The sequence below is a fragment of the Ursus arctos genome, unplaced genomic scaffold (genome assembly GCF_023065955.2).
Source record: "Ursus arctos isolate Adak ecotype North America unplaced genomic scaffold, UrsArc2.0 scaffold_16, whole genome shotgun sequence".
In the NCBI taxonomy this organism is placed as follows: domain Eukaryota; kingdom Metazoa; phylum Chordata; class Mammalia; order Carnivora; family Ursidae; genus Ursus; species Ursus arctos.
The window spans coordinates 5509542-5535226 of record NW_026622830.1 but is presented as its reverse complement, the minus strand read 5'-3'; the positions used below and the strand labels follow the sequence as shown (position 1 = coordinate 5535226).

The window sequence follows — 25685 nt, the reverse complement described above, 5'->3', positions numbered from 1 at the left end:
GTTTGCTTGTGGTTTCCTGAAGCATTTTGGGGGGAGTGCGGGGAGAGCACTAAGACCTGGGTCTTGCATATGCAAAGGACCTCTGACTTGTAGACACCTACCCCGAAATGCTGGGTGACCTACAGCTGACCCGCCAGCACAGAAAAGTAGAAGCCAGACCATTATGTGGACAAAACAGGTAAAAACCCTTGAAATGCAAATTAAGTAGTTTTGCTCCTGTAAGCCGGTTACTTGTTTGCGGGCACACTTTGCTTGGGGTGCGACAGCTGACCATCCAAAATACGAGACATGTTTTAATACACCCAATCTTGTCACTGTCTTTAAACTCAGGAGGGCTTTCCCATTTCTGCCCTTCTGGGAGGTGAGCGTTCGGGGCAGGCAGCGTTCCGCGTGCCCTTCGTGACCTGGTCCAAGTGGGGCTTTTGTTTCAAACAGCAGCATAAGGCCAGCGGGAGGGTGTCCGTGCGCACCCACTTCTCATCCCTTTGGTCCTGCCCTTCCCTGAGTTCGGGGTCAGTGTCCAGGAAGCTCAGGGCCGATACGGGCGAGGTGCTGCCACCCAGCCGCCGAGGCCCGTGGCCAGCGTGGAAGCTGGTACGCACTGCCAACAGGTCACCAGCCAAGGGTGACACTTTCAAAAACCTTTCCGTCCCCATTCATTTGGTCTTCCGGTGAAGGCTACTCTTATTCAGATAGAATTTGGCCAAAGGTTTTTAGAGGCTTGAAGAGACAATTAAAAGAAAACACTGCATTTAGGTGTCAAGAGAGAGCCAGCAGATGTCTAATTAGCCGGGAAGTCGCACATTCAAATGGACATTTTTGGGTCCGCCCAGTTAGAGTGTGGCTACCAGGAGCCTGGCCTCTCGATCTCTTTACGGCGGTCAGGATTTGAGTTGGATCTCACCTGTTTATTTTCTCCGATAAAGGGCTGTGTTCACTATTTGCTTGTTTCATTAAGTAGCAACGAATGAACCTTGCTGACACCAGGCCTGCTGTGGACTCGAGGGCCAGGCCCGTCTTGGAGGGGAGCTCAGCACAGGTGAGAGCTGGCGCTTACTAAAGAATCAGATAAATGTGAGGCGAGCACCAGGTGCAGAGCCGGGGCGCAGCCCTGGGTGTACGGGAGGTGGGGCTGACCCGGGCGGGGGTCAGAGCTGAGATCTCTGGGATCCACAGGTGAGATCTTGGGGACCTGTGGGGGAGTCAGCAGGAATTCCAGGCAAAGAAAAGGGTGAGTCTGGCTTGGCTGAGATGGGGGGAGCAGTATGGCTGGGTGCCCACAAGGGTGGGATGCGGAGAGCCACGCCCAAAGTCCCAGTCTTCAGAGTGCTGGGTGTACAGGGAAGGGGTTCTGGTGGTGGGTAGTGAGGACAGAGGGGAGAGACATTGAGATGGGGTCCTGGACATCTTGGGGAGACAGGGTGGACCCAGTCCCACGTCTGTGGCCTTGAGAAGTGGGCAAGGGCGCTGCCAGTGTGTCATGGCTTCAAACGCCAGCATGGATCAGGGTGGCAGGAGAAGACGAGGCTGGGGGTGGGAGGGACAGCAGAGAGGTGTCAAGACTTCAGTTTTACATGGACTGAGTTGGAGACTGCAGAGAGGGGACGCTCACCAGGCAGCAGAATACTCGCTCCCAGCCTGGGGATGCTGCACGGGGGCTGCTCCCAGATCACCCGTGACCTGCCACGGGAGAGGCTGAGGGTCGTGCACGCAGGCGTGGGAGAGGGCGCAGGTGCGGAAGTGATACAGGCGTGCAGGTGGTGCCGCTGTGGACGCAAAGGGAGGTGGGAGCAGCGGGGGTAAGGAGAGAAGGGGAGGCGGCCGGGGAGTGAGGGAAAACACCAGGAGGATGGACGCATGTCCAGCAAGCAGGAGGGCACAGGGTCAAGAGGGTGACCGGTCAGCAGTGCCACGGCTGCAGAGCAGGGAGAGGCCGGTGGGACGTGGTAACAGGGAGCCTCTAGGGACCTCAGTGGTGTGACGGGGCAGCAGGTGGGTGCAGGGGCCCGGGAGGGGCAGGGGGGAGCCTGCCGTGAATGTGATGGGGGTTTCATGGACCAGGGAGGGTGAGGGTCATGCGGGGGACACCTGAGTGTGTCTCAGGCTGGCAGGCAGGAGCAGGCTGGGTGCGAGCCACAGGCCAGCAGGAGAGGGAGGGGAAATGTGGAGGTAGGAATGGGGAGGCAGGTGCCAGGCAGAGCCCCCACGGGCCTCAGGCCTCCGACGGGAGGCGCGGTAGGACTCCTCTGTAAAACCACGAAAAGTGGCATTTTACGACATTGTCAGCGTAAAGGCAAATTGGCCCAGGCTGGCTCCATCATTTTTCTATCCATATTGTGGATATAAATGTCGTCTTATATTCATGTTCATTCACATTCATTTCCCACATTCATTTCCCACGTTCATTTCTCTTCTGAGTTTACCCCTCAAGCACGGCAGGCCGACCTGTGCCTGTGGTTGGAGAAGCCGGGAAGCTGGGGACGGATGACTGGAAGACTCAGGAATGTGGAGGAAGGTCTGAACAGCTCGTAGTGCCCCGTTCAGAGGAACTCTGGTCCGACCACCCACTTTCCAAGTATGGTGACTGGTTAGTACAAGTATATCTCAAATAGCGTGTGGGATATACCCACCTTAAACAAGTACTCATTGTTTATCCGAAATTCAAAGTTAGCCAGGCACCCCCTATTTTATCTGGCAACTCTGAAGTGAGGAAAAGGCTGGCTGCTATCCAGGGGAACATTCACTAGTCAAGGACTGGGGCTGGGATCAAAATATAGGGAATTTAAGAATGAGGATGTCATGCAAATATTTTCCGTTTTTTTTTCGCGGTGAGGTCGTGTGGTTTCCAGTCAAGCTCTTCAGTTCTGAGACTCTTGTAGGACAGGAATGGAGAATGTAACAGAATACCTCCGTGAGTTAGGTCTGTCCCCTCGTGGAGCAGAACCTTTCACAGGGAAGACTAGACACAGGCCCTTTTTGCTCTAACCTGGGAACCCACGTCTGCTCTTCTGAGGCCAACGATAAAGACTGTGATGTCCACAGTGGACCCAAAAGAGAGAGGTCCACATCCTAACCCCCCAAAACCTGAGACTGTAACCTTATATGGAACAAGGATCTCTGAAGATATAATTAAGTTAAGGTCTCAAGAGATCAGCTTGGATTTTCCAGGGACACTACATCAGGGACAAGTGTCCTCGGAAAGAAGAGGAGAGACAGACAGGGAGGAAGGCTGGAGTGATGTGTCCACAAGCCAAGAGATGCCTGGAGCCACCAGCAGCTGGAAAAGGCAGAAGCGCATCTCCCCAGAACCTTCAGAGGGAGCGCAAGTGCTTCTGACACCTTGAGTTAGGACTTCTGGGACCCAGAGCTAAGAGAGAGAGTAAGCCTGTGTTCCTCTAAAGCCACTTAGTTTGTGGTCACTGCTGCAGCGGCCCCAGGACACACACACGGCACCTCCCAGGTACAGGCGACAGCCCGCGAGCTTAGAGAGGGGTCAGCCTTCCGCCTCACAAGCCCGTCCTGCCAGGAGCCCCTTGATGGGGGGTGTGGACGCCACCAGGGGGCGCTCTGCAGGGCTGACAAGTGCAGAAGCCATCCCGCCCACTGCACCAGTGACCCCCTGCCCGCCCCGGGGGCAACACGAAGCTCAAAACCTGTCCCCGGTGGGTTTTGACCCACACCGGTGTGTCTCCTGCACGGTAACACTCAGCACCCAGGACGCGATACCAACCAAGAAAATCACCCTCAGATTAGAACCCCGTTTGTTGAAAGAGAGTTACCGTCTTCCTGGACTGCCTCTTTTGGGGCGGCTGGCTTTCTCTTGGTTCTTCTCGCTTTCCCCGAGGCAGCTGGCTTTCCTGGCCCCACGCCACACTTGGCCGAGTGTCTCTGCATGTTAGTCTGTTGGGGAAAAGACACGGAGCACACGGCGGAGTCAGCAGGACCGACGGAATGTCATTTAGAATTCCAGGGGTGAAGACCCGGGCGCGGGAAAGCGGGGAAACACATGCCTGGTATCTTCTTTCTCTCTTTCCTTTTTCAAAACGATATTTATTTATTTACTACAGATTGAGGAAGAGAGAGCGCGTGCGAGTGGGGGGAGGAGCAGAGAGAGAGGGACAAGCAGACTGCGTGCTGAGCGCCGAGCCCGACGCGGGGCTCGATCCCATGACGCTGAGATCACGACCTGAGCCGAAGTCAAGAGTGGGACGCTTCATGGACTGAGCCACCCAGGCGCCTCCATGCCTGGTATATTGTACCAAAAAGGCGGTTTTTTAAAAAAAGGGGACCCCTCTGTTGTGTTTAGATCTAACCAAAAGTGAGCTTATTTTAAATACATATTTTTTATCATAGAAGTCCATGAGAAGACAACATTTATTCTTCTAGGATGCATCTACTCTCCAAAGTAGGCCCTGATATTAAACTAGAAATTCAAGAAATTGTCAATTTTAAGAAAATCGATGCAGCGTGTGAACGTCACTGCCCCGCCAGCTTCTCTCCCGAACTACCACGCGTGGAGTTACTGAACGTACATACAACACTCAGAATTAAGAGGGAAGTCAGAGGTTTCTGGGCAAGACTGTTACTGCATTCTTACATAGGGACACTCAGGATGACTTACGTCAGGCATCTTTGCCTGTTAGGGAAGTTCATATGGAAAGATCCTGGTGACATGTCAGTCCGTTTGCTGAGGACATAAAATCTCCCACCTAATTTCCACTTTGGCTTCAGTGTGGTGTTCCACCGGACTGGCCTGGTTTTTATGGGTCGAAGGGAAAGGATTCACGTGTAAGTGGAGGGGGACGTTACGGGTTATTGAACCTTCTTCCATCTTGTATTGACAAATGATGGCCCAAGGGTCAAATCCAGTCGGTCAACTGTTTTTGAAAAACAAATTTTCTGGGGGCGCCTGGGTGGCTCAGTGGGTTAAGCATCTGCCTTCGGCTCGAGTCATGATCCTGGGGTCCTGGGATCGAGCCCCGTGTCAGGCTCCCTGCTTCATGGGGAGCCTGCTTCTCCCTCTCCCTCTGCCGCTCCCCCTGCTTGTGCTCTCTCTCTTTTGCTCTCAAAAAGAAAAAATATATATCTATATATAGATATATATATGAGAATTTTTCTGGAACACTGCCATGTCTATTTGTTTATGAATTCTCCATCTATGGCTGCTTCTGTGTTACACCAGTAGCTGGGCCAGAAACTGGTCTGTGAAGCTGAAAATATTACCACCTGGCCGTATACAGAAGAAGGTTTGCCAATCCCTGATTTATATGATGATTATGCACAAATGAAGCCTTCTGAGGCCAAGGATTCTTTTGAGGATGTGATGATCCCCAGCAAAGCACGTACTCGTGCACACATACACGCAGTCTCCCTCCAAATTCATGAAGCTCACGGCTAACGACGCTGGACGCTGGCTTTGGATTAATAAACCACCAAAACCACATCCAGCCTTTAAAAAGTCCGTGTGCTAAGATTTTAAGTAAATCGATATGACATTTAGATTGTTCAGGGCTCAGGGGGCAGAGCAATATGACAGACATCTGTGTCAGAGGACTGATTCTCAAGAGAGGAGGGACCCAGCATTCGGAATCCAGAGTGGGGGTTCTCACGGGAGGAAGGGTGCCCGCAGCCCTGTGACATTCTGGTGTGGGAGACACTGTGTGTTAAAGAATGGGAGTTTGTGAACGATGTGCTTTCTAAAAATTAAACTGGATTCGAGTATCCGATATGCACGTATTTCTCGATTTCTAAAGCCTTCATATTTTAGGGCAATTTTAGGTTCAGAGCTTAATTGGGAGGGAGGCAGAGATTTCCCTTGTGCCCCCTGCCCCCACACACGCACAGCTTCCCCATTATCCGCAACCTCACTGGAATGGAGGGTTCTTTTGTTACAGTTGATGAACCTACGTGGACACATCACCATCACCCAAAGCCCACAGTTTACACTGGGGTTCACTCTTGGTGGTGTTCATTCTGTGGGTGTGGACAAATGTATAATGACTGCATCCACCGTTCTAGTATCACGCAGACTAGTTTCACGGCCCTAAAACCCCTCTGTGCTCCGCCCGTTCATCCCTCCTCCCCAGTCCCTGGAAACCACCCATCTGGTTACTGTGTCCATAGTTCTGCCTTTTCCAGAATGCCCTATGGTTGGAATCGTACAGTGTGTATCCTTTTCACTTAGTAATAAGCATTTAAGTTTCCTCCATGTCTTCATGGCTTGGTGGCTCATTTCTTTGTAGCCCTGAATACTAGTAAATTGTGTAAACGGATGGACCCGCTTATCCAACCCCTACTGAAGGACGTCTCGGTTGCTTCCAAGTTTGGGTGATTAGGACTAAAGCAGCTACAAACATCCAGGGGCAAGTTTCTGTGTGGACGGAAGTCTTCTACCCCTTTGGGTGAATAGGAGCATGAGTGCTGGGTTGCATGGTAAGAACACGTTTGGTTTCCCAAGAAACCTCCAAACCGTCTTCCCACGTGGCTGCGCCATTCTGCATTCCCACCAGCTACGCCCGAGCGTTCCTGGCGCTCCACGTCCTTGAGCGTCTGGGGTCCTCGGCGCTCTGGATCTGGGCCATTTTTGGTAGGTGTGTGGTGGTGTCTTGGTGCATTTGTATTTCCCCAACGACGTACGATGTGGAGCGTCGTTTCATGTGCTGGCTTGCCATCTGTACATCTTCTTTGGTGAGGGGTCCGCACAAGTCCTTGGCCCGTTTCTTAATCAGGTTATCCGTTTTCTTCCGGCTGCGTCCTAGGAATTCTGCATTCTGGATGACCGGCCTGTATCCGAAGCGACTTTCGCATATCTTTTCTCCCTGACTGTAGCTTGTCTACTCAGGTCAGAAGTTGTGCATTTTAGAGGAGGCCAGCTTACGGATGATTTCTGTCGTGGACCGCGCCTTTGGTGTTGTCTCTGAAAAGTCCCCGCCGTACCCTAGATCTTCTCTTGTGGTCTTCAGGAGTTTTATGGTTTTGCATTGTACATTTAGGTCTGTGATCCACTGTGAATTAATTTTAGTGAAGGGTGTAAGGTCTCTTTCTAGATTTTTTTTTTTTTATGTGGATTCGAGTTCTTCCAGCACCGTTCATTGAAAAGAGTATTTTCTCCATGGCACTGTCTTTGCTCCTTTGTCGGAGATCAGCGACTGTACGTATGGGGCCTACTCCTGGGCTCTCTATTCCACTGATGTGTGTATCTGTTCTTTCAACAGCACACACTGTCGTGATTACTCTAGCTTTATAGCAAGTCTTGAAGATGGGTAGCAGCAGTCCTCCAACTTCACTCTCCTGCTTCAGTATTATGTTGGCTATTCTGGCTTTTTGGTTTTGTTTTTTTGCCTCTCCACATAAGTCTGAAGTCATTCTGTCGGTATTGGCAAAATAATGTGCCGAGATTTTTTTTTTTAGATTTATTTAATTTTGGGGGGGCTGTGGGAGGGGCAGAGGGAGAGGGAGAGAGACTCGAGCAGACTCCCCGCCGAGCACAGATTCCCACGACCCTGAGATCATGACCGGAGCGGAAATCAAGAGCCACCCAGGCGCCCCTACTGGGTGGAGGTTTTGATAGGAATTGCTCCGAACCTGTAGATCAAGTTGTAAAGGAGGGACGTCTTGACATTGTTTTCTTGTCCATAAACATGGACTATTTTTCTCCATTTATGCAGCTTCTCTTCGATTTCATTCATCAGAGCATTTGTCATTTCCTTTCTAGCGGTTCTTTGTGGCTCTTTCTTAGGATTTCCATCTCTGCTCCCGTGGCTCACCTGGTCCCGCGCGCTGTCTGCTTTACCCATTAGCGCCCTTAGCTTGTCAATCAGGGTTGTTTTAAATTCCTGATGAGTCCGACATCCCCACCACGCCTGGTTTTGCTGTTCTGTCTCTCCAAATTGTGATTTTGCCTTTTGGGATGGCTTGTAATGTTTTCCTGATTGCTGGACTTGACGCCCCGGGGAAAAGGAGCGGCCGTAAACAGGGCTTTGGTAATGCGGACGGGAGGCGTGGGCAGGGGGCGTGTTCTGTAGCCCGTGACCGGGTCTCACTGTGTCCGTGAGCCCTGCCCCTGGACCGTGAACCTCGCAAGCGTCTCTCGGTTTTATTTTCCACCTCAGGTGGGACCGGATGGCTCTCGTGGGCGGCAGCCACCCTCACGGCCGGCCCTAGGTGTTCTCGCTGACTCTTCTTTGCATTTCCCTAGCAACGAACGACGCTAAGCATCTTTTCATGTGCTTACAGGCCACTTGCAGGTCTTGTTTGAAGAAATGTCTATTTAGATCCTTTGCCCATTTCTCATTGGGTATTTGTCTTTTCGTCATCAAGCTGTAAGAGGTTTTGTATCGAGGAGCACGTCATTTTCCTCATTTTGCCATACTCTGCTTTACTGCACGCTGTACGTACTGCGTTTTTTATAAGTGGAAGGTCTGGAGCACTCTTGCATGGAGCGAGCCTACTGATGCTGTTTCCAGAAACCTCGCACCGCATCTCCGGGTCATGCTTTGGGAATTCTCACAGTATTTCAAACTTCTCCGTCGTTACTGTATTTGCTGTGGTGATCTGTGATCAGTGATTACAACTTGCCAAAAGCTCAGATGATGGTCAGCATTTTTTAGCTGTATTTTTACAGTAAGGTTTATACTTTTTTTTTTAGACAGAATGCTCTGGCATGCTTAACAGACTGTAGCATAGGGTAAATGTACTTTTATATGCACTGGGAAACCAAAACATGCCTTTCACTCACTTTATCGTGACATGTGCTTTACTGTGGAACTAACACCTACAGTATCTCCAAGGTACGCTGTTCAAATAAACTTTCTCGAACGCAAGAAAAATTTTTAAAACTTCCGATTATATGTTCTGAGGAATTCTCTGAGGCGGACCCATTCTTTCCTCTGTTTGCTGGTTCCTCACCCCAAAGGGTAGGTTCTTACAATGCTGACTCTTTACAAAGTTAACTCAGCATGAACCCTACTGTGTTTGCAGTGCTGCCACTACTTGTATTTGAAATTTTGAACTTAAGAGTATTAACACTCCAGAATTACCCAGGAAAACACAAAGAGAAAAGATTAAGCTTTCTCCCCATGAAAAGAGTCAACTTCAGATAACTCGAAACTTTCATCAAGGCTGGCCGGGAGCGCACACATTGTCTAGGGATCTGGCACGCCATCTGTGGGGGTTTTTCAAGGACCACAAGTTCTTCCACACGCTTCCTTTCAAAAGGATCCCCATCCCCCACCTCTTGAATGTGGGCTGGACCTAATGATTGGTTTCTAATGAGGAGAAGTAACGGGTCACTGTTAAAACTAGGTGACAAAGGGCACAGTGGCTTCCCCCTTGCTCTGGGTCACGAGGACACTCGAGCTGCCCAACAGAGAGGTCTATGTGGTGAGGAACCAAAGCCACCAACAGCCATGGGAGGGCGCCATCTAGGGAGTGGAGCCTCCAGCCCGGCCAGATGTGGCCCCCAGTGGACGATATCCTGACTGACCCCCCGAGAGATGCTGAGCCAGACCACCCAGCTAAGCCCCTGCCAAATTCCTGCCCCACAGAAAATGGGCGGTAATAAACGTTTGTGGTGTTTACGCTAAGTTTTGAGGTAATTTGTTAGATAGCAATAGATCGCTAACACAGCCCCGCAAAAATAACACGGAAGACGAGCCGTATTTCTTAGCGGAGTACCACCAACGCTGCTCTAAGGACATCTCCGAGACGCTCCGAAGGTTGCGGCCTCTCTGTGAAGCAGCCTTAATCTGATTCAGGGGAGCGAGGTTAAAATGTTCCACTGAAAGCAGGAGTCCTTGCAGGTTCTGGGGACTATGAGGATTCCCTCAAATGATGTGCAAGATCGGGTCTGCAGAATTCTTTTCACGGAAGGGGCGAGCACGCTTTCACAAGATTTTCAAGAGCTCGGGGACTCCAAAAAGCTAGTAACCGCTCCCCCGCGGCGGACCGAGGCTGCTCCAGCCCGGGCGGGCTGCTCTGATTGCCTTTACACTCCCCGAGGGCGTCCGCGCCGGGGCAGAGAGGACCTCCGGGGAGGATCCCCGCCGCAGGCAAGCTTACCCCGCGGGAGAAGCCCTTGCCGCACACGGGGCATTCGTACACAGCCGGCACGAAACTCGCGTCGTGGTACTTCTTGAAGTGCACGTCGAGAAGCTGCTTCTGTCGGAAACATTTATTGCACGCGAGGCAGGTGAACGGCTTCTCCCCGGTGTGCGTGCGTCTGTGAACGGTCATGTGACGCTCCTAGGAGGGAAGGGGAGGAAAACAAGCCGCTGAACTCCTTACAGGGAGTTTTTTAGTCTTTGGCAGTATTGAGTATATACCTTTCTTCCCTCCCCAACGATGAGCGTGCGATTAAGAGACCTGACAGCACACACGTTGTCAGGATGGCCCAGCTGCAGTGGCAACACAGACTGGCCATCCAGGACCCACATCTGTCACCGTCGCTGCTGCAGGCCACCAGCAAGCTCCCAGCAGGGGCCCCCAGCCCCTCAGGGCATGCGGCGGAACATTCCTTGGGGAGTCAAACGATAGTTATCTGTCCCTCCAAGATAGCTCATGGATTTGCAGCCTTGCTTCTAGAACTATTTGCCATGATCTGAGTTTACAAAGGACAGACAACCTGCACACTAATCTATGTCGGAGGGGCGCCTGGGTGGCTCAGTTGGTGAACATCCGACTCTTGGTCTTGGCTCAGATTATGACCTCAGGGTCGTGGGATGGAGCCCCGCGTCAGGCTCTGCACTCAGCTGGGTGTCTGCTGGAGCTTCTCTCCCTCTGCCCCGTCCCCCACTCATGCACTCGAGATTACTCTCTTTCTAGAATAAATAAATCTTTAAAAAATTTTTTAAAAAAACTAATGTCAGAGTTTAAATCAGTGGCTATTTGGGGCTGAAAGTACAGTATGCCTCTAAATATTTCCCCTCCCGCTTTCTGATAAGTATTAGGACAAATCTTAGTATCTATTTAAAAGCATAAAAGTAATAATAACTGTTCTTAGCAAAGAAATAACCAGAAATTTTAACTAAGATTTACATGAGTAAATAATTTGGAGAAGCAGGACACAAATATATAAAGTCAAGCAAAAGTACCTAAAATGCTACAATCACGTGAGAAGACACATGCCCACTTTTACGTTACTGTTCGTAACCGAACCGTGTTTCTCCAAGGCTCTCTCTTACGGGTTCACTCTTCCCCACAGGCCTTTCCTCTCGCCCTCCTTCCCAGATAGCGCGGCCCTGCTGGGACCTTGACTCCCAGGGAGGGACTGAGCCATGCTGTCCTGGGAGGAGGGTGAGAGGAAGGGTGTGAGGGGAAGACAGTCTTTTTTGCATTCCATTCCATTCCAATTCAGTGACCTACCTTACACTCTGAGTGAATCTTTTACCTATAGGCATGATTTTGTAAAATAATGGACTGATTGGCCGTCTGGCAAATTGCAATTTACTGAGTTACGGAGCCCTTCTCACTGTTGACACATTTCATGACACTTTGTAAAGACATGTTTTCTTAAAATCACTCCAGTCTCCTTAGAAAAGACTTAAAGTGTTAGCAAGCTGTCAAGCTCACGGTGGTGGAAATACAAATTTCTAATTGTTTATTTCCTCTTGACAGCTGAAATCGTATCTTTGGCAACACATTTTCCTTGAAGTGACGGACTCACTTTATTTACTTGCAAAAAAAAAAAAAAAAAGGGCACAGAGTGTTGCCAAATGTCTGGGACGAAGCAGCAGAGTTTATCACTTGCTCTTTCAAGTGAAAACAGCGGTTCGGGAAAGAGTTGCTAGTTGAGCTGGGAACTCGAACACCGCGCCAGATGCTTCCCTCCCTCCCACCGCTGGGCTTCGGAAGACAGCAGAGGCGCCTCTTCAGTTCCAGGATTCAGGGTCAAGGGTGAACGAAGCTGGTAACTGTCACGGCCTCATCAGGACCAGTCTTAGGTAAAACTGCCCTTTATCTTTATAGCCAGTGCAGGATGGTGAGGAACACAGCGGAGACTGCGTCCTGCGTCCTGCCGCTGTTCTGCTTGGTTCTGACGCACCTCCCCTGCCTTGGCACCACCACGGCCCATGCCAACGTAGTGAAAAGGGCAAATAATCTGTTGGCATTAATTAGTTCATGATCGTCTTGATCTGACGGCCCTGACTGGTTTCAAGGATGTGCAGAGGTCTGTAAAGCATACCTTTTTTTTTTTTTTTTTTTAGGTTTTATTTATTTTAGAGGGGAAAGAGACAGCAAGAAAGCATGCACGGGGAGGGAGGGCAGAGGGAGAGGGAGCGAGAGAATCCTAGAGCAGACTCCTCGCTGAGCGAGGAGCCCACTTCGAAGCTCGATCCCACGACTGAGATCATGACCTGAGCCGAAACCAAGAGTCGGAGGCTCCCCGACGGTGAACCACCCGGGCGCCCCCGTCCACCATACTTTGAAGAACCGTAGCTTTGACGTGTGGGCCCATGGCTGCTTGCTGGTTCGTCTGAACACTCTCTTGCACGAAAGCATGACTTTTTCCTGTATTCTCAAAGGGACCAGGATCCCCTGCCAGCCCTCCCTTCTCGCGTACACCGCGGCCTTCCTCCGCCTCCCCAAACGGCCTGAAACGTGGTACCTGCTTGCAGGCATAACTGCAGTGGTCACACTTGAACCTCTTCTCGTTCTTATGCGTCTTCTGGTGCTGAATGAGGGCGTAGCGCTCGTGGAAGACGGCGGAGCAGCAGCGACACTTCATCTCTGTGGCCTTGTAAGTGTGCAGATTGCGCAGATGGACGCCTAGAAGAGTGACAGAACGGTTCGCGCTGAAACGGTGTTCTTTCTGTCCCCTGCTCTCCCGAGCCCTGGGTGTCAGGGCCCCCTGATCTCGGCACCACTAGCCCCTGGCGCTGGTTTCTTCCTGGGTGAGCCGTGCTGGGCGCTGCGGGGACTTTGGCAGCGTCCCTGGCCTCCACCCAGGAGACACGAGGAGCAGTGTTTTCTCCCCAGGTGTGACGACCAGAAGGCCTCCAGCTATTGCCAGCTGCCTCCCCACGAATGAAATCCTTCCCTGCTGGGTGCTGCGCGGGGCTGCTCGGAATGCACGGCCTGCCGACAGGCCCGCGGACGACCCTTTCGCTGCGGGGTGAGATGCCGTTTCAGCTGGGGCCTGTCCGACCCAGCGTGTTCACTGAACAAAGCACCTCAAGAACCTTACCATGGTGTGGCGGGTTTTTAGGATAATATTAAGGTGATTTCTCATAACAAAGATATAACCTCTGTATCTTAACTTAAAAAGAAAAGTCCAGATGTTCTGTTAGAAGTCAATGCCCTGTTTCTTTCCTGTCGTCACTGACCTAGGACTCGCCGTGAGGTCTGACTGGACACGCTTTAGAATAATTTCTGCCGAACCGAGGCTAACGCATGGTGGTTTGTGGTCCTTTGCGGAAGAGGCCAAACCCCAATGGACAACTGGAGGAGGGACACCTCGATGTGCCGACTCATTCACTGAGGAGCCCGATCTCTCCGACGGGGGCAGAAAGACTGGGCCGGTTCCCAAAGCATCTTACACTGAGATGAGGGGTAACCTACGTCATTTTGTCGTGTTGTCAAAGTCCTGTTTCCTTTCTGGGCAACAGCCTTGTGGCCCTTGTGCCCTACAAAGTCCCACTGGGCTAGGTTTTGTGACATGTCGGTAACTATAGTAACATTGACAGAATGTTCCAGATTTGAAAAAAAGTTAAGGCTTCATAAAACACCCTCGCTCTTTCAGAAATGTTCCCAAAACAGCGCATCTCATCTCCAGACTTCCACCTGGCGAATCGGTGACTTGCATTTGGGCTAACGTGTTCTGAGTATCACAGCGTTACACGCTTTGGCAAGAGGAGTAAGATCATGGAAAATGGGAAGCCCAGGGGCCCCGACACAAAGGAAAGAGGCTCATTCACTCCCGGTTGCTCCCGCTGCTAAATACTGCCTGGTTTTCCCTGCGGGCAGGATAAAATCCAAACTCCTAACTCTGGCATTCGGTGTCACCCACGATGTGTTCCGGTCTCACTGTGGTGCTTCGTGCCATGAGAAGGTCATGCCATGTCACAGCAAGGATTTCAGGCCACAGGCTGGCCTCTTTTATCGAAGCGAGTTCCCTGAGGGGAGGGCTGTTTTGGTTCTTCCTTTTGTAACCTCAGCTCCCCGAATGTGTTAGGATCACAGCAAGAGTCTAAGAAAGGTTTGCAGAGTATCACTGATGAGAACGTTAACAGAGTCAGAACCTATCCCCAGGCCACCTCTGGGCACCCTGGCACCTCCTAGTTTGGGGGATCTTGGGGCAGTTCACACTGTCTCTCTAAGCCCCTCCAACATCTGTAAAAACAGGACTAATATGGAATAAAACAGTATCTGTGGAAGTGTTTTAGGAGCTAAAATACCTGTGTTTGCTTAGCAGGTGTACCTGGAACTGAATGGGCTCAAGCCATGAAATTGCACTTCTGCAATCTCACCACTAGATGGCATCACAGGACCTCTGGAAAAAACCCCTCTCCCGGAGCTGGTCCTGCAGCCCAGGGGCCTCCCTGTCATCAGGCCCAGCGCTCCTCAGGTTTCCAGGCTGTGCCCCCAAAGAGCCAACAAATACTGTCATTAAAGGAAGTTCATGAAGCCAGACACTCACGCAGGTCACTCTTCCTTGCGATGATGGTGGCACAGTGCGGACACTGGTATTTGGGGACATTCTCGCTGTGCTTCTGCAGGATGTGTATTTTCATGGTGCCACTCTGGGTGAAGCGTGCGTGGCACACGTGGCATTCGTACGGCTTCTCACCTGTGACACGGAGACAAAAATGACCCTCTGCGCGGAGGCTTCGCCCAGCAAGCTGAGAACTTTTCTTTTCTCGCCGAGGCTCCTTTCTCAACCCCTTCCTTGTACATTTAGCCCCACGATTCGAGCCTGATGCCTACATCACACGCAGACAACATCACATCAAGCACAGCTGTGTGGACAGTGGCCCAGGCAGGCGGCTCTCCTGCCATCTGGGGGGTACTCGTCCGTGAGCGACCCGGTTCCCACCCTGCTGTGAAAGAACCGAGACATACACGTAAACACAGTCTTCATACAAAAAAAATATATAAAATGGGAGCTGGAAATACCATATGACCCACTAATTCCGTTTCTGGGTATTTATGTGAAGAAAACAAAAGTAGTGATTTGGGAAGATATAGGCCCCCCTATGTTTACTGCAACGTTACTGACAATAATTGAGATACGGAAGCAGCCCGACTACCCACCGATAAATGAACAGATAAAGAAGAGGTGGGGTGTGTTTATGTATATGATGGACTATTGCTCAGCCGTCAAAAAAGAATGAAATCTTGCCATCTGCAATGACACGGGGGGACCTAGAGGGGGTTACACTAAGTGAGAAAGCCAGGCAGAGAAAGACACCCTAGGATTTCCCTCACATGTAGGGTCTATGTAACAAAACAGAACAGACTCGTAAATACAGAGAACTGGGGGTTGCCACAGGAGAGCGGGGTTGAGAGACGGGCCGACAGATGGAGGGGATTAAGAGGTTATGAACTTTCATTTATAAAGTAAACAAGTCGTGGGGATGAACAGCATGGCCCAGGGAACATGGGCCCTGGTAATCACGTCGTCCGTGTCAGCTTGTGCGGTGGCAGAAGGGGACCACACTTGTCACGGTGAGCGTCGTGTAAAGCGTGGGACAGGACCGTCTCTCTGTGGTACACCTGAAACTAGTGTGTCAACTACAGGTCCATTAAAAATAAATAAAGAAGAAAATAAGTGCATTACAAAGCCAGCGCGCTTCACATTCTGCCTTAAAATTGTGGGGTCAGTTAAGCAGGGGACTTTTAAATCCCCGACTCGCCCACGGAGCCAGACCCTGGACAGCGGTCTACTTCTCCCGGTGGGACCCCCCCCCAAGGCTAAGTACACACCAAGGTGCGGATCAAATGCCCCGCGTCAGAAAGGATGAAGACGCTCGCTTTGACGTCTGAGCTTGCCATGGGCTGCGAGGAACACTGTCCAGGCTCCCCCGAAACGGACCCGCGGGGTCTCCTCCCGCGTTACCTGAGTGCGTCCTCATGTGCCGCTTCAACTTGTAGGTGTCCTTGCTGGCGTAGCTGCACAGAAGGCACTGGAAGGGGCGCTCCCCCGTGTGCGAGCGGACGTGGCGCTTCAGCTTACTGGCCTGGGAAAGGAGGCATGAGCGCTGTCAACATGTCAAAGGCCTGAGAATCTTCCATTCATCAGCATAACAAAAGATCTGGAAATTGCTCCCAGGTTAAGGTCAGCGCGGGTTTCACACCCGAACACCGTGAACCGTCCTGACTTTTTATTTTCCGCCCTGGATGATGGTTTTCATTTGATGTGTGCGTCTGAGCTCCTTGGTGGCTAAGGAGCAGTAATTTCGAGAGACTCTCAGACTCGACTTCCCTTGACAAAGGGAACCTGAGATCCAGCTGCTCGGAGCCAGACAAGAGCTGGTTCTCATTTCCAAGGCAAGTTTAGATCGGCTCGCAGAGGCGGGAAGACTTCTGTTCGCGTGAATAAAGCGGGAGCCTTGGAACGGGGGGTGTTTAACGGACCACGACATCCCCGTGAGGCATTTCCCAGTTACAAGCCCTGTGGACCCTAAATGGCGCAGGAGTGGAGACAGGCCTCCCTTTCTAGCAAGGACAAGTTCTAGGTGTTAGCGCTTTCTTTGTAAGAAGAAACTTTTAAGTAAAAGGAAGCAAATGCTAATGTGATTAATTACATATCCCAGGCAATTAATTAAAAGGCAAACCACATATTCCCTCTGGTTTGATCTTTTTTTTTTTTCCTTGCCTGTCTGATCACCCTCTAGAACTGTCCTTTTTCTGTACGCACTTCACAGCAGGCTCTTATCTGCCTTTAGCAGAACACAGGGCCATCAGCCATCCTGGGGCAACCGTTGTCAGAAAGCTGGCGTCGGCCCTGCCTGCGATCTCAGGAAGGCTACGCTTGGTCTGGCTTTCCAGTATGGAACAAGCATACATAAGCCTGGAGAACATTCAAGAACAGAAGACGTAGAATGGAAAACAAGGTCCGAATGGAAAAGTTTAGCTTAGATTTTCGGAAGTGAAGTGGATGTCTGTGAGCATGTGAGAAGGCAAAACAAAGTTTTAACAACTATGGCACTAAACGTTTGATGAGCAGAGAGAGCAGGGAAGGCAGCCGTGCACAGACGTCCTCTGCTGCTCCAAAGGGAGCAGGGGATGAGGGGTGTTCACAAGCTTTCAGGGGTGTTGTAATCTGCCCACAGCTTGGATACATTTCTGCTGGCCCCAATGTCAAGGGACAGTGCTGGGAGAGCTTAGGCTACCCCCCCCCCCCCTTACAGCAGAGCAGCAGAGCAGAGCTTGGAAACTGCACAGAAGGGGCAATGCCCTTGCATTGCAGAGGGTCCCTACGTCGAGGCCGACCACTCCTCGGGCTGCGTGCGGACGGCCCACCCCTGAGAAGGGTCTCCCCCCCCCAGGCAAGTGTGTGCTGAGAACCTGCAGGGCACCGACAAGGGGGCCCCTCGAGCTGAGAATTCTCAGGTGGCTTTGTGCCTTGAAACCTTCGCTGTGTTTCCTTACATAGCCACCACCTTTAACTTCGATGACAAATAATTTTTAAAAATAGTAATAGTGGGAAAAAATTCTTGGAACCAAATCCTGACCCTGTCTGTGAGCTTCCCTCATTTACGAAACGCGGTTGCATCATGACTGTATTTAAACTCCAGCCCTCTCCTTTAACTCCATTCTGTGGGAGTGTGTGATCCCTCCCCCGCTGGGCCCGGACCCAGCACCCAGCGTGCGCGCTGACAGAGAGCGGAAGGAGCCCTTAACTGTTCCTTGCAGGGAACTGACTTTGCACCGTAAGTTACGCAGGCGGCCGTCATTGCATTTGGAGTGTGGCTGAACCAGCCAGAAGGTATAAATAAAACCATCTGGGTGAAATGACCATGACACATCACTGATGATTCAGAAAGGTGGTCTCACTGCACTTAAGAGAGGAAATGAACCACGTCTCATTCTTCACACAAGTTGCCTTGTATCTGACCAGGTGCCACTGAGGAAAGGTCCCAAGTTGCAGAGAAAACTCAGATTGCTTCTGTGTTCTATGTCAGAGAAAACACCCTTGGATTTTGTAGAACGAGTATGCTCCAGAAAACACCAGATAGGACTAACACATTCGAGAAACATCTCTCTCAAGTATAAGTGATTTCATTTGTAATTTGTACACTTTTACTGTACTTTCACTAATTGGTAATCAAAGAAAAAAATTAATTTTCTATTTTCTTTTTTTTTTAGAGAGACAGAGAGAGAGAAATCAAACATGCATGCAAGTGAGGAGTGAGGGCAGAGGGAGAGGGAGAGAGAATCTTAAGCAGACTCCATGCCAGCTGGGCTCCATCTCCCAACCCTGAGATTGTGACCTGAGCCAAAATCAAGAGTGAGATGCTTAACCGACTGAGGCATCCAGGTGCCCCTCCAACTTTCTATATTAAATTCAGGAAATAGAACGAGTATTATTTCCTGCATAGATTTTGTATGAATAATATCTTTTGCGAAACCTATTTTGTAAGGGATTCTATCAGTGTAACTTAACTGTCACGTCAACTTCTTAATAAGAGCGCCGTGAAGCTCTCAGTACTGAGTGAACTTACTTCCACGCTGGCATACTTGCACACGGAGCATTTAAAGGGCTTCTCGTGAGTGTGTTTATAACGTCTATGTCGGACAAGTTCTCCGCTGGTGACAAATGCCATATCACAGTCACCACACTTGTAGGGCCTCGTTCCTGTAAAATCCCATAGTTCATCCTGTTAAACAAGACTTCACCACAAGTTCTCCTAGGAATTTATAACCTATAAATTAGACTCAGTTTAAGAATGCTTTAAAAATTAAGAAGAGGCCCTTTAAATCACAGATACCCCAGCCACAAAGGAGAAAAGTCTTTATAACATTTGATGTTTTTAGGCAACATGGAAGACAAAACTAATGTCGTTAAACCAAGGATGTTATTTTGATGTGCAAATAGGTAGATTCGCATTCGTGTATAAACTTTAACACTTATCCTCACTGGGAAATATCCTTCTCGTCCAGTTTACCTGTGTGTGTATTGACATGATTCCGCAGAAGAGTGACGGTGCGAAAGGCTTTTAGGCAAAGATGGCACATATGGGGCTTTTCAGCCGTGTGAGTTTTCATGTGACGATTAAAACTCGAAATTCTAGAAGAGGTGAACACGCACATATCACACTGGAAGGTTCGTTTTACTTCTGCAGGAAGAAGATAGAGAGTTTACATATTTGTAAAAATCTTCCTTGAGATGTTCAAATTCCATTGAAACACATTAAAGTAGCTTGGCACATCCCTTTTTTAGTGTCATGGGGTAACCCAACAAAAGATATTCCGTGCAAACGGTACCCCATAGAGCTGGGGCAACTCTAGTAATAGACAAAACAAACTTAAGACAAAATCTGTTACAAGAGACAAACAAGGATATTATACAACAATAACAGACCCAATCCACCACAAAGGGAGAACGATTACAAACTTATACGCGCCTAATAACAGAGCCCCAAAATACCTGAAGCAAAAATGGACAGAGGGGAAGGTAGAAAGAAGCACTGCAGTAACAGTGGGAGACTTCAATATTCTACTTTCAACAACGGAGAGCACAACTAGACAGAGTATCAGCAAGAAAACAGAAGACTTAACGCTATAAACCAAACAGACATAACAGACATCTACAGAACACTCCACTCAACAACAGCACAACGGGCGTTCTTTGCAGGTGCATGCAGAACATTCTTCAGGAAAATCCACGTGTTAGGCCACAAAACAAATGTCAATAAAAAGGGGGCGCCTGGGTGGCTCGGTCGGTTGAGCGTCTGTCTGCCTTCGGCTTGGTCACGGTCCTGCGGTCCTGGGATCAAGCCCCACATTGGACCCCCCGCTCAGTGGGGAGTCTGTTTCTCCTTCTCGCTGTCCCCTGCTTGTGCTTTTTCTCTCTCTCAAATAAATAAAATCTTTAAAAAATGTCGATAAATTTTAAAAAAGCATAGAAATCATATATCTCTGACCATCATGACATGAAATCAGGAACCAATAAAAGAAGGAAATGTGGGAAATTCATAAATATGTGGAACCGTACTGAGCGAGAGCAGTTATAAGACAGTACTTTGAACAACTGTATGCCAGTGAACCAGATAACCCAGATGAAATGGAAAATTCCTAGAAACACACAAACTACCAACCCTGGTTCAAGGAGAAATAGAAAATCTAGATAGCCCTATAGCAAATAAAGAGATTGAATCATTAATCAAGAAACTACCCACAAAGAAACCCCCAGGACCAGAAGGCTTCACTGGAGAATTCTACCTACATGCTTAATGAATTAACATCAATCCTTTTCAAAGTTCACACATGGAAAAGTAGGACACTTCCTAGTTCATTCCGTGAGGCCAGGATTCATTCCGTGAGGCCAGGATTACTCGGATACTAAAACCAAAGACACCACAGGACAACTACAGACCAATAACGTTTATAAATATAAATGGAAAAGTCTCCAATAGAATACTAGTAAACCAAACCCGGCAGCTTATTAAAAGGATTGTGCACTGGGACCAAGTGGAATTTATCCCAGGAATGGAAGGATGGTTCGACATACCACAACCAGTCAGTGCATCACAGCGTATTAACAAAAGGAAGGGGAAATATCACCATGAGCTCCACAGAGTCAGAAAAAGCACTTCACAAATTCCAACGGCCTTCCTGATACAACACTTGACATAGAAGCAAACTTGAGAGCAAACTTGAAATAGAAGGTTTATGGGTTGAATTGTGATCCCCCCGAAGATACACTGAAATCCTAACGGTGACCTTACTTGCACATAGGGTCTTTGCAGCTGCTGTCAGGCTTACATGATCATATTGGAGGAGGGTGGGTATGACTGGCGCCCTTACAAGAAGAGGAGAAGAAACGCAGGTAGAGAACACACACGGGGAGGGAGACTTTTACATGACGAGAGAGGCCGAGACAGTGATACATCTATGAGCTAAAAACATGCTGTGATTGGGACAATGCCAGAAGCTAGGAGAAAGCCCGAACACATTCCTTCCTAGAGCCTTCCAACACCATGATTCCAGACTCCCAGCCTTCGGGACCGCGAGAGAACACCTTCCTATTGTCTATGCCACCCCAAGTGTGGTGTACTGTTGGGCAGTGCCAGGAGACGAATACAGGTACCAACTGAAAAATGGGCAAAGCATGTCAGCAGACCTTCCTCCAAAGAAGACAAACACATGGCCCATAAGCACCTGACAATATACCATCTTACCGGTAATTTTTCACCAACTTCCTACGTCTTTACTAGCATCAGGGAAATGCAAATCAAAACCTCCGTGGGGCCACCCTCCCACACTGCTGGGGGGGGTAAGCTGGTGCAGCTGCTGGGGGAAGCCGGGAGTTCCTCAAAAACTGACATATAGACTGACCATATAATCCAGCAATTCCATTCGGTTCTACGTACACGTCCGACAGAAGAGGAAAGAAGCGTGCAAACAAAACCCTGTACGTAAATACTCCTCCGGCACTGCTCACACCGGCTACAATGCAGAAACAGCCCGAATGGTGACGGGTGGATGGATGCACGCGGATCCCCCGACGCACGACCACTCAGGGATGGAGGAATGAAGCACTGATCAACGCTAAGTGAAGAAATCCAGACACAAAGGCCACATAGTTCATGCGTACGAGTCCCTTTAAATGACGTGTCCAAGGATGACCGCTAAGTGCGTACACTTCTCTCTCTTTTTTTTTAAATTTATTTATTGATTTGAGCGGGGGTAGGTACAACCCAGGGGGAGGGGCAGAGGAAGAGGGAGAAGCAGGCTCCCCATGGAGCAGGGAGCCCGATGCAGGGCTCGATCCCAGCACCTCGGGGATCTTGACCTGAACCGAAGCCAGACGCTTAACCCACGGAGCCACCCAGGCGTCCCTGTGGCTCACTTTTCTTTGGGGGATGGAAAGAGCCTGGAATTAGTGGGGTCAGTTGCACACGATTGTGAATAGATGAAAAATAAAACGAGCTAGGAATTGGGGATTTGGGGGTATGATCTCTCACTTTAAATACATGAGAAGCATGATATAAATGTATATATATTATAGCAGAGACTACAAACTCCGCCGTCCACTGAAGCCAGAGGCTGTGAACCTCAATGAACGACCTGAACCACACGCATGAAAAACAGGAGGTGTGACTTTCAAAAGGCAGTCACCTCCCGGCCCCGGCCACCTGTTGCTGGCAGGAAACAGCCACGTGTGGCCAGAGATGACTTTGTACAAATGAGCTAGAAACTGAGATTTGGGTGGTAAGCTCTCTTGCTTTAAGTAAGTGAGAAACTAGCATTTTCTAAAAAGCTATAGAACTCATTTTGGAGGGTCAAGTTCACCCCGTGGGCTGCCGCGATGCAATCTTAGTTGTAATCTGACTCAACTGAGCTTCAAGGTCCTTCCTAGCCTGGCCTCATCTCCCTCTTGGAGCAGCCATCCGCGGAGCTGCCCACCCTCAGAAAGAGGCCGCATACTTCTGGAGCTCCCCCCGCAGGCCGCTTGCTGCTGCCTGGAGTGGGGATCCCAGGTCTTAATGGCTTCTGAGTCCTCTTCCCTGCCCTCACCTGAACATCCCCGCCCTACAAGCCTCTGCTGCTTTCTGGACATGGTTCCTCCTTCTGGCCCCGAGGCCCTTGCCCGAGCCTCCATCAGCCCTGTGCAGTCCTCCCCACTCCCCGGGGCTGCAAACCAGGGGTAGACCAGGGCCCACCTTCTCTGTTCCTACACAGCACTTTGCGGGAGCGTTTTTACTCTGCTTTAAAAACATCTGTGTCCAAGACAGACTCTTTTGGATTTGATTCACAACACAGAACATTCCTTTAAAGTTTCTCCCATTTCCTGGCAGTTTGAAAGCAACTACAAGTCAACCACGTACAATTTCAACCACCCTCTCGTGCCCCTAAAGAGCAGCGGCAGCCCCCTGGTAGGCACGATCTCCTCGGCTGCACGAGCTGGCCTACCCTTCGTCTTTTTCGGGTTTTTTGTAGCGCTGGCTTTCTCAACATGGCCTTGAACGCATGCAGGTTTCTCTTCTTGTTCTTCCACGTGCAAGTCTGAAACGGTCAGCACAATTTCGTCTCTCCCTTCATCTCCCGGCTTCGCTTCCACAAGAAAGAGCTGCTCTCCCACCTGTGGATCGAGTCCTCCTTCAGCCAGCAGCTGGTCCTCCTCCTGGCCTTTCTCAAGCTAATAAACAAAAGCGAGCATTCAGACAAACACTATCTCTGAACGACAATCCACTGAACTCTTTGCCTTGGCGACACCAGAGAGCCCATAAAGAACAACAAGAATTACGGAAGCATAGAAGGTCATCTATTGGACCCCAAAATGCCGACACCATCATTATTAAACATCCAGGATTTGGGGAATGAAACAGAACACTGTTTTTTAAAAACACAATGCTCCTTGTAGCGTTCCTCGGCGTAACTTTTCGAACTTTTGGAAAAGAACAGGAGGGCTCCCAAGATTTTCCCAGGGCAATCTTTTTACTGTGTTTGATTTAAACTGCAACTTTTAACTCGCTTGTCCCCACCTAATCGTGCACAAAGAGCAACTAAAAAAAAAAAAAAGTAGTCTGAGTTCCCCCCCCTCGCCCCCCTGCCCCAGCCCCGCACAGGGTCTGTTTACTCAAACCAGCCGTACCTTCAGCAATCCTGCGCTCTCGGCCAGGCTCACCGCACACTTACTCTCCTCACTGGCCACGGCCAAGCTGCCTTCCAGAACTTGCAGCTCCATCACCTCCATCTCCTGCAGCACGTACGCCTCCTCCTGGATGCTGATGGCGACGCACTGCTGGGACCCCTCGCCCAGCCACAGCACAGACTGCAGCCTGCCGCCCGCCTGCTGGACCGTCACCTGCACGCCCTCCTGGGGCTGCACGCTGAGCCAGCTGACGTCCTGCACCTCCACGGCCTCGGCCTCGGAGAAGTGCACCGTCTGCAGGGTTAGAATGTGCTTCTCGCTCTCCTCCGTGGTGAGCAGCGGCTTCTGCTCTCCCTCCAGCATCTGGGCCTGGAGGGGCCCGTAGGGGCACGGGGCCTGAACGTCTCCGGGGCCTGGGGGCCCCCTCCCTCGGCATGCTCCGTCTTCCTCGTCCTCTAATAGGACTTCTGGGATCAGCTCCAGTGCTTTGATTTTGGTAAACTGCTCGGAAGGGACAGAGATCTCAGTCCCTGCCATCGTGACGTGGCCTGTTTGAGAAACAAGAGAGCAGTCTTGGTAGGGCACAGTGGGGCTGGATCAAGCCATGACAAGGTCCTGGCCTCCCAGGAGTCAGGACTAAGTTGATTCCGCCTAGGTCTAGAAGGGGCTGAGCCTAAACAGTGTTTAGGCGAAAGCAGGAGTTAGTCCAGAAGATTCTAGAACTAGTAAGTTTGGGCCTGAGTAGGCTTTTGGCAAATACACAGCCTAGCAAGGTGGGGCCCCAGCATGGTCTGGGCCAGTGCACACTGCTAGGCCTAGAAAGCTCGGGTCTGAGTGGGCTTTCAGCAAACGCGCATGCTAGGACTAGGAGTAGCAAGGTGGGGCCTGAGCCGACTTTCCACCGTTACACGATTCCAGACTGAGCACCATCTGAGCCACGCGGGCTTTGGGCCTAGAGCCTCTAGCTCATGCAGTTAGCCGAGCAGGCTTCAGACCGGCTACGCCCACCCTCTGGGCTTCAAGGCGCCTACACTCCCAGTCCCTCCCTGCCCCATCCCTCCACGCCAAGCTGGGGGGCTCTCCCCCGGGCCCCACCCGCCCACGTGGGAGCAGCCTGTGTTCTACAGGGGTCTGGAGTCTAGTCCCTGGGGCAGCCCCTCACCCGGGAGGCGTGGCCTGGGCGCCCAGCCCACCCTGCCTTGGTGGCCGCTGCCTCGTGCCGCGTGCTGCCTGCCACTGCCTGCCGCCCGCGGGCCGCCTGGGCGCGACGGTCAAGTGCAGCAGTGCGCAAGCGCAAGGCGGGAAAGAAGGGGATCAGCGTGCAAGGGGCGGAGCCAGAAGAGAGGGGGCAATGGAAGATGGGGGAGCTGAAGGGGAGGGGCACCCTCAGGGGGAGCTGAGACCTAGGAGGGATGGCTACAGAGGGGAAATAGGGGGACACCTGCAGGGGATGGACGGAGACCTGGGGGATGGATGTAGAGGAAAGTGTAGGGGCACCTGCGGGGGGTGCTGAGATGGGGGGAGGGGAATGCAGGGGAGGGGAAGCGGAGCAGGACCTGCAGGGGGCGCTGAGAAACCCAGCGGCAGATAGATGGGAAGCGGAGTAGTGGGGCACCTGCAGGGGGCGCTGAGATGGGGGGGATGCACGAGGAGGGAAAGTGGAGCGGGACCTGCACGGGGCGCTGAGAGACCCCGGGGCAGGGGGGAGATGGATGGGGAGGGGAGTAGTGGAGGCACCTGTAGGGGGTGCTGAGTTGGGGGGGGGATGCACGAGGAGGGGCTGTGGAGGGGGACCCGGAGGGGCTGCCGAGAGATGCATGGGAAGGGGAAGTAGAGGGAGCACCTATGGGGGTGCCCCCAGAGACATGGCGGAGGAGCTCCAGCAAGGGGGGGAAGTGCCGGGGAGGGAGAACTCAAAGGAGTTTTG

General features: G+C 51.0%; 1 protein-coding gene across 1 annotated transcript; it reads right to left on the bottom strand.

Annotated features, from left to right (window-relative positions):
- Positions 1–1608: 1608 nt before the first annotated feature.
- Positions 1609–24295, bottom strand: CTCFL (CCCTC-binding factor like). The gene is made up of 10 exons (XM_048222087.2): positions 23759–24295; positions 23077–23302; positions 19107–19277; positions 18663–18796; positions 16055–16175; positions 14636–14785; positions 12605–12765; positions 10060–10242; positions 3780–3900; positions 1609–1766 (listed from the first exon to the last, which is right to left on the bottom strand). The coding sequence occupies exons 1-10, from the start codon at positions 24293–24295 to the stop codon at positions 1609–1611; spliced, it is 1962 nt and encodes a 653-aa protein (XP_048078044.2).
- Between the last annotated feature and the right edge of the window lie 1390 nt (positions 24296–25685).